The sequence below is a fragment of the Oncorhynchus gorbuscha genome, linkage group LG08 (genome assembly GCF_021184085.1).
Source record: "Oncorhynchus gorbuscha isolate QuinsamMale2020 ecotype Even-year linkage group LG08, OgorEven_v1.0, whole genome shotgun sequence".
Taxonomy (NCBI): domain Eukaryota; kingdom Metazoa; phylum Chordata; class Actinopteri; order Salmoniformes; family Salmonidae; genus Oncorhynchus; species Oncorhynchus gorbuscha.
In genome coordinates, this window is record NC_060180.1 from 17,186,435 (window position 1) to 17,198,721 (window position 12,287).

Genomic DNA, 12,287 nt, shown 5'->3' on the forward strand with positions numbered 1-12,287 from the left:
CCTCTTCTCTCTCTTTCTGTCTATCATCTACTCTCTCTTCTCTCTCTCTTTCTGTTCTCTCTCTTCTCTCTCTCTTTCTGTTCTCTCTCTTCTCTCTCTTTCTGTTCTCTCTCTTCTCTCTCTCTTTCTGTTCTCTCTCTTCTCTCTCTCTTTCTGTTCTCTCTCTTCTCTCTCTTTCTGTCTATCATCTACTCCTCTCTCTCTTTCTGTTCTCTCTCTTCTCTCTCTCTTTCTGTTCTCTCTCTTCTCTCTCTTTCTGTCTATCATCTACTCCTCTCTCTCTTCTCTCTCTCTTTCTGTTCTCTCTCTTCTCTCTCTCTTTCTGTTCTCTCTCTTCTCTCTCTTTCTGTCTATCATCTACTCCTCTCTCTCTTCTCTCTCTCTTTCTGTTCTCTCTCTTCTCTCTCTTCTGTTCTTCTCTTCTCTCTCTCTTTCTGTTCTCTCTCTCTCTCTTTCTGTCTATCATCTACTCTCTCTCTTCTCTGTTTTCTCTCTTCTCTCTCTCTTCTCTGTTCTCTCTCTTTCTGTTCTCTCCTCTTCTCTCTCTTTCTGTCTATCATCTACTCCTCTCTCTCTTCTCTCTCTCTTTCTGTTCTCTCTCTTCTCTCTCTCTTTCTGTTCTCTCTCTTCTCTCTCTTTCTGTCTATCATCTACTCCTCTCTCTCTTCTCTCTCTCTTTCTGTTCTCTCTCTTCTCTCTCTCTTTCTGTTCTCTCTCTTCTCTCTCTCTTTCTGTTCTCTCTCTTCTCTCTCTTTCTGTCTATCATCTACTCCTCTCTCTCTTCTCTGTTCTCTCTCTCTTCTCTCTCTCTTCTCTCTGTTCTCTCTCTTTCTGTTCTCTCTCTTCTCTCTCTTTCTGTCTATCATCTACTCCTCTCTCTCTTCTCTGTTCTCTCTTCTCTGTTCTCTCTCTCTTCTCTCTCTCTTCTCTCTGTTCTCTCTCTTTCTGTTCTCTCTCTTCTCTCTCTCTCTTCTCTCTGTTCTCTCTCTTTCTGTTCTCTCTCTTCTCTCTCTCTCTTCTCTCTGTTCTCTCTCTTTCTGTTCTCTCTCTTCTCTCTCTCTCTTCTCTCTGTTCTCTCTCTTTCTGTTCTCTCTCTTCTCTCTCTCTCTTCTCTCTGTTCTCTCTCTTTCTGTTCTCTCTCTTCTCCTCCCTCTTCTCTCTGTTCTCTCTCTTTCTGTTCTCTCTCTTCTCCTCCCTCTTCCCTCTGTTCTCTCCTCTCTCTTTCTGTCTATCATCTACTCCTTTCTCTCTCTCTCTCTCTCTCTCTCTCTCTCTCTCTCTCTCTCTCTCTCTCTCTCTCTGTCTATCTACTCCTCTCTCTCTCTCTCTCTCTCTCAAAATCCTAAATGTGCCTGTTATTGCTGTTTCTGCTTCTCGGTCTCTGTTCTCCGTATCAAAGTAAGAGAAGAGAAAAACAATGGAACAGAAATCTCACTCCAGAAAATCCCCTGAATGTTGTTTTCTTTTACTTTACTTTTTATCCAGAGGTGTGAGAGAGGCTGGTTTGATGAATAACTGAGAAGGAAATTGCTAAACTCACTTTAGATAGACTTGCTCCGTGTGTGTTCTCCCCTCAGGTAGTTTAGAGAGCGGAAGAGGAGGAAAGAGAAGGAGGGGGGGGGGACACAGATTTGGAAAATGATGCACGCTCTCTCTTGCTTTCTCTGAACTCAAACTCTGCCTACCTCCAGACGCTGATTGCCAACGAACGCTAGTGGCATGTTGCTATCAGCCTAAACAGCACTGTATGCAGGGATGGTCTGGCGAGGGAGATTGGATAACTTAGTTTTGCTCCACTGTGTTGATGTGCTATCAGTGCACCTTCAGTTAGTCCCTGACCTACAGGGACAAGAGAAGCTAGGAGAAGCCTAGTGGGCAGTAAATAGTAGAGAGGGTTTGAGGTGCTCCCTCTCCCTTTCTGTCTCTCTCTATGGCTCTTTTGTCTCTTAGGGAGGTCAGGGTTGAGTAGGGCTGTCACACATGTGATCAAGTACAGCCACTTGACATGGCCCACGCAGAAAAGAAAAGGCCTTTGTTGTTTCAAACACACACACACACAGGATTGTTCTAGCCTACGGCGTGTGTGTGATTGCTCAAATCATTCACCATATGAGTTTTCATCTGCTTCTATATTTTATGGGAGTGTGTGTGACCTTCTGGTGAATGTGCTGACTGTCTCTTCCTCCGACTACTAGGCTGGGGAGTAAAAACACCCCAGCATCCACTACTGGATGTCAACTAACCCTCCTCTTTTCATCTCTCCCTCCCCTCTCCCTCTGTTTTCCCTTCTCGTGTCCTCTGCCAACCTCCTTTCTTCTTTGTTTCTTTCTCTCCCTGTCGTGCCTCTAACCACTCTCTCTACCCCATCCCTTTTTTCTCTCTCCTTCCCTCGATCTTTCTCCCGGGCAGAAGTCTTCTGATGCCGCTGCCTTCTCTACCTCTCCCGCCTCACAGGCTGCTGAGAAGAACAGACAGGAGGTCTGATGTTTTGCCGTCGTGCCACCCGGTGTTGTTAAAAGCTGTTTCTGTGTGCTTGTCCTTTCTGTGTGCTGGTCCTTTGTGCGTGCTGGTCCTTTCTGTGTGCTGGTCCTTTCTGTGTGCTGGTCCTTTGTGTGTGCTGGTCCTTTGTGTGTGCTGGTCCTTTGTGTGTGCTGGTCCTTTGTGTGTGCTAGTCCTTTGTGTGTGCTTGTCCTTTGTGTGTGCTTGTCCTTTGTGTGTGCTGGTCCTTTGTGTGCTGGTCCTTTCTGTGTGCTGGTCCTTTCTGTGTGCTGGTCCTTTCTGTGTGCTGGTCCTTTCTGTGTGCTGGTCCTTTCTGTGTGCTGGTCCTTTCTGTGTGCTGGTCCTTTCTGTGTGCTGGTCCTTTCTGTGTGCTGGTCCTTTGTGTGTGCTGGTCCTTTGTGTGTGCTGGTCCTTTGTGTGTGCTTGTCCTTTGTGTGTGTTGGTCCTTTCTGCGTGCTGGTCCTTTCTGCGTGCTGGTCCTTTGTGTGTGCTGGTCCTTTGTGTGTGCTTGTCCTTTGTGTGTGCTTGTCCTTTGTGCGTGCTGGTCCTTTGTGCGTGCTGGTCCTTTGTGCGTGCTGGTCCTTTGTGCGTGCTGGTCCTTTGTGCGTGCTGTTCCATTGTGCGTGCTGGTCCTTTGTGCGTGCTGGTCCTTTGTGCGTGCTGGTCCTTTGTGCGTGCTGGTCCTTTGTGCGTGCTGGTCCTTTGTGCGTGCTGGTCCATTGTGCGTGCTGGTCCATTGTGCGTGCTGGTCCATTGTGCGTGCTGGTCCTTTGTGCGTGCTGGTCCTTTGTGTGTGCTGTGGTGCTCTTTCTTCTAATGGTTTTCCAATAGCCCCTTAATCACATACATTACTTTCCCCTCAAGTACACAAATTGTGAGTGTGTGTGTGTGTGTGCGTGCGTGTGTGTGTGTTAGGGATGACGGGAGATATCTCTATCCCGAATCAATCCTGTGGTAAAGAGGTTGAATGGCTGAATGATGGAGGCTGGTAGAGCACCAAGGCACCAGCCCACTTCCCCTCACTAAGCACACTGACACCCCACAGACAACCAGCAAGCTTGTATTACCAAGAGATGTGACAATAACTCCATATGAGATTTTGATTGCTCATAATGACACTAAATTGTTCCACAAGAGGTCGGCGGAAAGAGAAGGTGTCATGACTTTCTACGTGCGTCTGTGTGAGCGCAGCTGAATCAGTCTTGCTGTGCGTCTGTGTGAGCGCAGCTGAATCAGTCTTGCTGTGCGTCTGTGTGAGCGCAGCTGAATCAGTCTTGCTGTGCGTCTGTGTGAGCGCAGCTGAATCAGTCTTGCTGTGCGTCTGTGTGAGCGCAGCTGAATCAGTCTTGCTGTGCGTCTGTGTGAGCGCAGCTGAATCAGTCTTGCTGTGCGTCTGTGTGAGCGCAGCTGAATCAGTCTTGCTGTGCGTCTGTGTGAGCGCAGCTGAATCAGTCTTGCTGTGCGTCTGTGTGAGCGCAGCTGAATCAGTCTTGCTGTGCGTCTGTGTGAGCGCAGCTGAATCAGTCTTGCTGTGCGTCTGTGTGAGCGCAGCTGAATCAGTCTTGCTGTGCGTCTGTGTGAGCGCAGCTGAATCAGTCTTGCTGTGCGTCTGTGTGAGCGCAGCTGAATCAGTCTTGCTGTGCGTCTGTGTGAGCGCAGCTGAATCAGTCTTGCTGTGCGTCTGTGTGAGCGCAGCTGAATCAGTCTTGCTGTGCGTCTGTGTGAGCGCAGCTGAATCAGTCTTGCTGTGCGTCTGGAACTGTGTCATAATGGATAGGGGGTCAAACCTATTTTTAGGGCGTTTTTTCAAACCCTGTTTAATTTGTTTTGTGTATATTTTGTTAGACTGCATGTGCCTGCTGCATGTTCCCCTTCCAGGTGTCGTCTTGTATGTTGCTGACCTAACCTCCACTGTCTCTTTGTTGATAGAAGGAACGAGAGAAGAAGAAGAGAGAAAAGGACCTGGAGAAAGTGAACAGACCAGGCTCCTCTGAGAAGGTAAGATGAAGCGGGAGGGAGAAGGTGAACAGACCAGGCTCCTCTGAGAAGGTAAGATGAAGTGGGAGGGAGAAGGTGAACAGACCAGGCTCCTCTGAGAAGGTAAGATGAAGAGGGAGGGAGAAGGTGAACAGACCAGGCTCCTCTGAGAAGGTAAGATGAAGTGGGAGGGAGAAGGTGAACAGACCAGGCTCCTCTGAGAAGGTAAGATGAAGTGGGAGGAGAAGGTGAACAGACCAGGCTCCTCTGAGAAGGTAAGATGAAGTGGGAGGAGAAGGTGAACAGACCAGGCTCCTCTGAGAAGGTAAGATGAAGTGGGAGGGAGAAGGTGAACAGACCAGGCTCCTCTGAGAAGGTAAGATGAAGAGGGAGGGAGAAGGTGAACAGACCAGGCTCCTCTGAGAAGGTAAGATGAAGAGGGAGGGAGAAGGTGAACAGACCAGGCTCCTCTGAGAAGGTAAGATGAAGTGGGAGGGAGAAGGTGAACAGACCAGGCTCCTCTGAGAAGGTAAGATGAAGAGGGAGGGAGAAGGTGAACAGACCAGGCTCCTCTGAGAAGGTAAGATGAAGTGGGAGGGAGAAGGTGAACAGACCAGGCTCCTCTGAGAAGGTAAGATGAAGCGGGAGGGAGAAGGTGAACAGACCAGGCTCCTCTGAGAAGGTAAGATGAAGCGGGAGGGAGAAGGTGAACAGACCAGGCTCCTCTGAGAAGGTAAGATGAAGTGGGAGGGAGAAGGTGAACAGACCAGGCTCCTCTGAGAAGGTAAGATGAAGTGGGAGGGAGAAGGTGAACAGACCAGGCTCCTCTGAGAAGGTAAGATGAAGAGGGAGGGAGAAGGTGAACAGACCAGGCTCCTCTGAGAAGGTAAGATGAAGTGGGAGGGAGAAGGTGAACAGACCAGGCTCCTCTGAGAAGGTAAGATGAAGTGGGAGGGAGAAGGTGAACAGACCAGGCTCCTCTGAGAAGGTAAGATTAAGTGGGAGGGAGAAGGTGAACAGACCAGGCTCCTCTGAGAAGGTAAGATGAAGTGGGAGGGAGAAGGTGAACAGACCAGGCTCCTCTGAGAAGGTAAGATGAAGTGGGAGGGAGAAGGTGAACAGACCAGGCTCCTCTGAGAAGGTAAGATGAAGTGGGAGGGAGAAGTTGAACAGACCAGGCTCCTCTGAGAAGGTAAGATGAAGTGGGAGGGAGAAGGTGAACAGATCAAGCTCCTCTGAGAAGGTAAGATGAAGTGGGAGGGAGAAAGTGAACAGACCAAGCTCCTCTGAGAAGGTAAGATGAAGTGGGAGGGAGAAAGTGGGATAGATGTATAGAGACCCTCGGAGGAAAGCCATGCTAGAGGGGGTTGTGATGATATGACATTAACAGTGCGTGTGAGCAGGTGCTCATTATGCATGTTCTGTCACAGTAGTTTGGGGTCATTGTAGGTAATATATGTGTGTTTATGTGTGCACGTCCTTGTGGAGCTTATTGATTTCTGAGTGGCTTTAGGACTTGGTGAAAATGCAGCTCTAGTGGTCAGTGTGTGTGTGAGTATTCTGGGTAATAGTTAGTTATGTGAATAATTCCTTGGCCTGTGGAATAGGGTAGTGTGTCTGGGTTTATACAGTGATGATGGGGCTGGCTGCCCACAGGGAATAACGCAGCCACGAAGACCCTTGTGTACTGTACCAAGGCTATACTGAACACACACGGAACATTCCTTAGTTCTGTTGCTGAACATCCACTACTCAACACACACTGAACAAAGCCTGAACACTACTCATAGTCTTAACTGAACATAAACTACTCTCATGGAACATTCAGTCCTCTTACTGCAGACACAGGGATCCAAATCCTACCAAAAGTACTCACTGAGTGGTTCCAGTAGTTTTACTGAACACACACCAGTTAGCCACAGTTCTATTTGAACACTTTTAATGATGCCACAGTGAGTGACCCGGCGAGTGTGTCGTTTTCTGACCCCACACGATCCCGTCAGAGCCCCAGACTCAAGGCAAAGCATGCTGGGAATCAGAAAGCAGAGGAATGTGCCCTCTGTGCTGACCTGCAGTCTGAGTGCAGATTGATTGAGGTGTGTGTGTGTGTGTGTGTGTGTGTGTGTGTGTGTGTGTGTGTGTGTGTGTGTGTGTGTGTGTGTGTGTGTGTGTGTGTGTGTGTGTGTGTGTGTGTGTGTGTGTGTGTGTGTGTGTGTGTGTGTGTGTGTGTCAGACTGTGCGTTGACCACTGGGAGTGTCAGTCTATGTGTTGCGTGTATGGGGAAGCGTGTTGTGTACTTGCAGTTCACTTGCTTCTCTCTGTTCCTCACTTCTGCTTATCAGCTGGGCTCCAGCTGTCAATGGGACCCAGTGTCAAGGAGATAGTTGTGCGTTTGAGGCCGTTGCAGACAAATGTTTGTGTGTGTGCATGCGTGCGCTTGTTCTTGTGTGTTTCTTTTTGTATACTATATATGTGCGCTCAAGGGTGTGTGTGTGTTAATACGCTGAAAGATTGTTAATCTCCATCTCTCATTCTTTCTCTCTCGCGTGCTCCTGTCTCTCTCTCTCGCGCGCACTCCTGTCTGTCGCACGCGTGCGCTCCTGTCTCTCTCGCTCCTGCCTCTCTCGCTCCTGTCTCTCTCGCTCCTGCCTCTCTCGCTCCTGCCTCTCTCGCTCCTGCCTCTCTCGCTCCTGCCTCTCTCGCTCCTGTCTCTCTCGCTCCTGCCTCTCTCGCTCCTGCCTCTCTCGCTCCTGCCTCTCTCGCTCCTGTCTCTCTCGCTCCTGCCTCTCTCGCTCCTGCCTCCTGCTCCTGCCTCTCTCGCTCCTGCCTCTCTCGCTCCTGCCTCTCTCGCTCCTGCCTCTCTCGCTCCTGCCTCTCTCGCTCCTGCCTCTCTCGCTCCTGCCTCTCTCGCTCCTGCCTCTCTCGCTCCTGCCTCTCTCGCTCCTGCCTCTCTCGCTCCTGTCTCTCTCGCTCCTGCCTCTCCCGCTCCTGCCTCTCTCGCTCCTGCCTCTCTCGCTCCTGCCTCTCTCGCTCCTGCGCTCCTCTCGCTCCTGCCTCTCTCGCTCCTGCCTCTCTCGCTCCTGCCTCTCTCGCTCCTGCCTCTCTCGCTCCTGTCTCTCTCGCTCCTGTCTCTCTCGCTCCTGTCTCTCTCGCTCCTGTCTCTCTCGCTCCTGCCTCTCTCGCTCCTGCCTCTCTCGCTCCCGTCTCTCTCCGCTCCCGTCTCTCTCGCTCGCCCTGTCTCTCTCGCTCCTGTCTCTCTCGCTCCCGTCTCTCTCGCTCCCGTCTCTCTCGCTCCCGCCTCTCTCGCTCCCGCCTCTCTCGCTCCCGCCTCTCTCGCTCCCGCCTCTCTCGCTCCCGCCTCTCTCGCTCCCGCCTCTCTCGCTCCCGCCTCTCTCGCTCCCGTCTCTCTCGCTCCCGTCTCTCTCGCTCCCGTCTCTCTCGCTCCCGTCTCTCTCGCTCCCGCCTCTCTCGCTCCCGTCTCTCTCGCGTGCTCCTGTCGCGAGAGCTCCCGTATCTCTCTCTCTCCTGTCGCTCGAGCTCCTGTCTCTCTCTCCTGTCGCGCAAGCTCCTGTCGCTCTCGCGCCTGTCGCATGCGCGCACTCCTGTCTCTCGCTCCCTCGCTCTCTCTCTCGCGCTCTCTCTCTCGCTCCCTCGCGCTCTCTCTCGCTCCCTCGCTCTGTCTCTCGCTCCCTTCGCTCTGTCTCTCGCTCCCTTCGCTCTGTCTCTCGCTCCCTTCGCTCTGTCTCTCGCTCCCTTCGCTCTGTCTCTCGCTCCCTTCGCTCTGTCTCTCGCTCCCTTCGCTCTGTCTCTCGCTCCTCGCTCTGTCTTTCCCTCCCTCGCTCTCCCTCTGTCTCGCTCGCTCAGTCTCTCGCTCCCTCGCTCTCTCTCGCGCTGTCTCGCTCCCTCACGCTCTCGCTCCCTCACGCTCCTCACGCTCTCTCTCGCTCTCTCACGCTCCCTCGCTCTGCCTCTCGCTCCCTCGCTCTCTCTCTTTCCCTCCCTCGCTCTCCCTCGCTCTCCCAGTAGATGGAGGGAGGGGATGGAAGGATAGGGAGGGAGGGGATGGAAGGATAGGGAGGGAGGGAGGGAGGGGATGGAAGGATAGGGAGGGAGGGAGGGGATGGAAGGATAGGGAGGGAGGGAGGGGGGAAGGATGGGGAGGGAGGGAGGGAGGGGATGGAAGGATAGGGAGGGAGGGAGGGAGGGGATGGAAGGATAGGGAGGGAGGGAGGGGATGGAAGGATAGGGGGAGGGAGGGAGGGGATGGAAGGATAGGGAGGGAGGGAGGGAGGGGATGGAAGGATAGGGAGGGAGGGAGGGGATGGAAGGATAGGGAGGGAGGGAGGGGATGGAAGGATAGGGAGGGAGGGAGGGGACGGAAGGATAGGGAGGGGGGGAGGGGAGGAGGGAAGGATAGGGAGGGAGGGAGGGGGAGGATAGGGAGGGAGGGAGGGAGGGGATGGAAGGATAGGGAGGGAGGGAGGGGGGGATGGAAGGATAGGGAGGGAGGGAGGGGATGGAAGGATAGGGAGGGAGGGAGGGGGGATGGAAGGATAGGGAGGGAGGGAGGGGGGACGGAAGGATAGGGGAGGGAGGGAGGGAGGGGACGGAAGGATAGGGAGGGAGGGAGGGAGGGGACGGAAGGATAGGGAGGGAGGGAGGAGGGGATGGAAGGATAGGGAGGGAGGGAGGGGATGGAAGGATAGGGAGGGAGGGAGGGGATGGAAGGATAGGGAGGGAGGGAGGGGAGGGAGGGGATAGGGAGGGAGGAGGGGAGTGGAAGGATAGGGAGGGAGGGAGGGGATGGAAGGATAGGGGGAGGGAGGGAAGGAGGGAGGGAGGGGATGGAAGGATAGGGAGGGAGTGGATGGAAGGATAGGGAGGGAGGGGATGGAAGGATAGGGAGGGAGGGAGGGGATGGAAGGAAGGATAGGGAGGGAGGGGATGGAAGGATAGGGAGGGAGGGAGGGGATGGAAGGAAGGATAGGGAGGGAGGGGATGGAAGGAAGGATAGGGAGGGAGGGGATGGAAGGAAGGATAGGGAGGGAGGGGATGGAAGGAAGGATAGGGAGGGAGGGGATGGAAGGATAGGGAGAGAGGGAGGGGATGGAAGGATAGAGAGAGGAGGGGCTTTTAGAATAATTGTACCTCTCAAAGCAGCAGGAGCTCAAGGTAATGGAGGATGGAGGTGTGTACATCCTCTGTCTTAGAGATGGGACTTAGAAACAACCTCATGCTGCTTTAAATATGATTTCATATGCAGTCATATCGCTACACACTGCATGGCATTTCACACCACCACACGATATACAGTTGAAGTCGGAAGTTTAAATACACTTAGGTTGTAGTCATTAAAACTTGTTTTTCAACCACTCCACAAGTTTCTTGTTAACAAACTATAGTTTTGTCAAGTCGGTTAGGACATTACTTTGTACGTGACATAAGTCATTTTTCCAACAGTTGTTTACAGACAGATTATTTGACTTATAATTCACTGTATCACAATTCCAGTGGGTCAGAAGTTTACATACACTAAGTTGACTGTGCCTTTAAACAGATTGGAAAATGCCAGAAAATGATGTGGAAGGCTACCCTAAACGTTTGACCCAAGTTAAACAAATTAAAGGCAATGCTACCAAATACTAATTGAGTGTATGTAAACTTCTGACCCACTGGGAATGTGATGAAAGAAATAAAAGCTGAAATGATTCTCTCTACTATTATTCTGACATTTCACATTCTTAAAATAAAGTGGTGATCCTAACTAACCGAATACTGGGAATATTTACTTGGATTAAATGTTAGGAATTGTGAAACTGAGTTTAAATGTATTTGGCTAAGCTAAGGTGTATGTAAACTTCCAACTTTTCCTGTGAATGAAATGTGAATCTGTGGACAAATCAATCACACACACCAATAACCGTTTACATGTTTAAGGCTAGCTCTTTTCCAATACCCTAAAGGTACATCACAATTTCAATATAGCCTACATATTTGTTGATGTAGCTGCTAGGCATATCAAGTGTTTTCAGGCAGATGATGTACGGGTAGATCCTATGCATTGCACCATTTCCCACGTATCCTGCAGCTGTACAAATAGCCTACTTAAAACCCTGATATATAGAGGCCTAGTCCACTCAGCCATCCCGAGCCAGCCCGACTAGCCTAACTCAGCATCTACTGGGAGATTCTGTATCTCGGTCTTTTAGATGATCCAGAGAGAGGGGGGATGTGGTATAATTAAGCAATAAGGCACCCGTTTGTATCCAGTTTATAATAGCAATAAGGCACCTCGGGGGTTTGTGGTATATGGCCAATATACCGCAGCTAAGGGCTGTTCTTGGACATGACGCGGCACGGAATGCCTGGACACAGCCCTTAGCTGTGGTATATTGGCCATATACCACAAACCCCCGAGGTGCCTTATTGCTATTATAAACTGGTTACCAATGTAATTAACGCAGTAGAACTGTTTTGTCATGCCCGTGGTATATGGTCTGATACCACGGCTGTCAGCCATTCAGCATTCCGGACTCGAATCACCCAGTTTCTAATGGCTGTTATGAGCTGGTGAGATATGGGTGCAGTGACATCCATGGCTATGCTGTTCTCATGAGTTGCACGGTCTCGGGTTTAGATGCTTTTCCATTAGGTAGCACTCGCAGATAGGTACGAGATAATGTTTTGATGTGGTGATCAACTAGATAAGACCGTATAAACCCAGCTGTATAGGCTGGGTAATGGATAACATCTGGATGCTGTTTGGGAACTTATTTGCATCTGGCAGCTTACTACCGAGGAGGATGATCATTAAGACTCTCCCGTCGCTGTTGAAGCCTGGGTGAGCTGTGGCGTTCCCGCCGCGCACGCGCACACAATCAACCCGCGCACACACACGTCTAACTCTTTCTTTTCTAGCTCTCCATCCCACCCCCTCTCATCTTTCTCCCCTTCCTTTTCTCGTGCCGTCTGTACTCTTTTCCTCCCTCCTTTCTCTCTGTGTCCCCCTCCCCCTCTCTCTCTGTGTCCCCCTCCCCCTCTCTCTCTGTGTCCCCCTCCCCCTCTCTCTCTGTGTCCCCCTCCCCCTCTCTCTATGTCCACCGCCTGTGGGCTGTAATTAAGCTCTAGCAATGATTCTGTCCTAGCAGCATCTGCTGGCCTCTCTCTGTGTCTTCTCTCATTGGCTGAACTCTGGCTGAGTGCAAAGCCAGTGTGACACCTGCAGTGTGTGTGTGTGTGTGTGTGTGATACATATGTGTGAATGTGAGGGAGGAAGGAGGGGTGTTGAGGAGGTGGATTTTATTGGGAGGGAGAGAGCGGGAGGGAGGGAGAGACCAACTGTACAGACTGCACTGCAGTAGCATGTTGAGGTAGGAGCATATACTGCAGTGTTGTGATTTCCACACACAGGTGTGTTGCCTTGGGCATAGACAGCCTCTGGGGTAGTGGGTGGTAGCATGTAGTCCCTCTGTCTCTCCTTTCCACTCAATCTATCACTCACAAGCTGTTCTGTTCTTTATCAGTTGCTGTTTCTTTCCCTCTCTTCCCCCTCCCCCTCTCTTACTCTCTGTTTCTCTCCCCCTCACCAAACAGCAAGGCGTCTCCCTCCCATCAGAGCGGAAGCTTATGTTTTCTTTTCAGGCCATGAATAAAATATCAAAGGAGAACAAGTGATGTTCCCTGCATCGGAAGTTGCGGCGTAGTCTTTGTTTGTTTCTGGCTGTCTCTGTCTGTCTGTCTGTCTGTCTGTCTGTCTGTCTGTCTGTCTGTCTGTCTGTCTGTCTGTCTGTCGCTAGCTCTGGCTCTCTCG

General features: G+C 51.4%; 1 protein-coding gene across 1 annotated transcript in view; it reads left to right on the forward strand.

The window, feature by feature from the left end:
* The window catches only part of smap1 (small ArfGAP 1), a 78,121-nt gene that overhangs the window by 39,691 nt on the left and 26,143 nt on the right, over positions 1 to 12,287 (forward strand). The window contains 1 exon segment of the mRNA XM_046358648.1: positions 4,429 to 4,497. Coding sequence (XP_046214604.1) covers positions 4,429 to 4,497 — 69 coding nt within the window.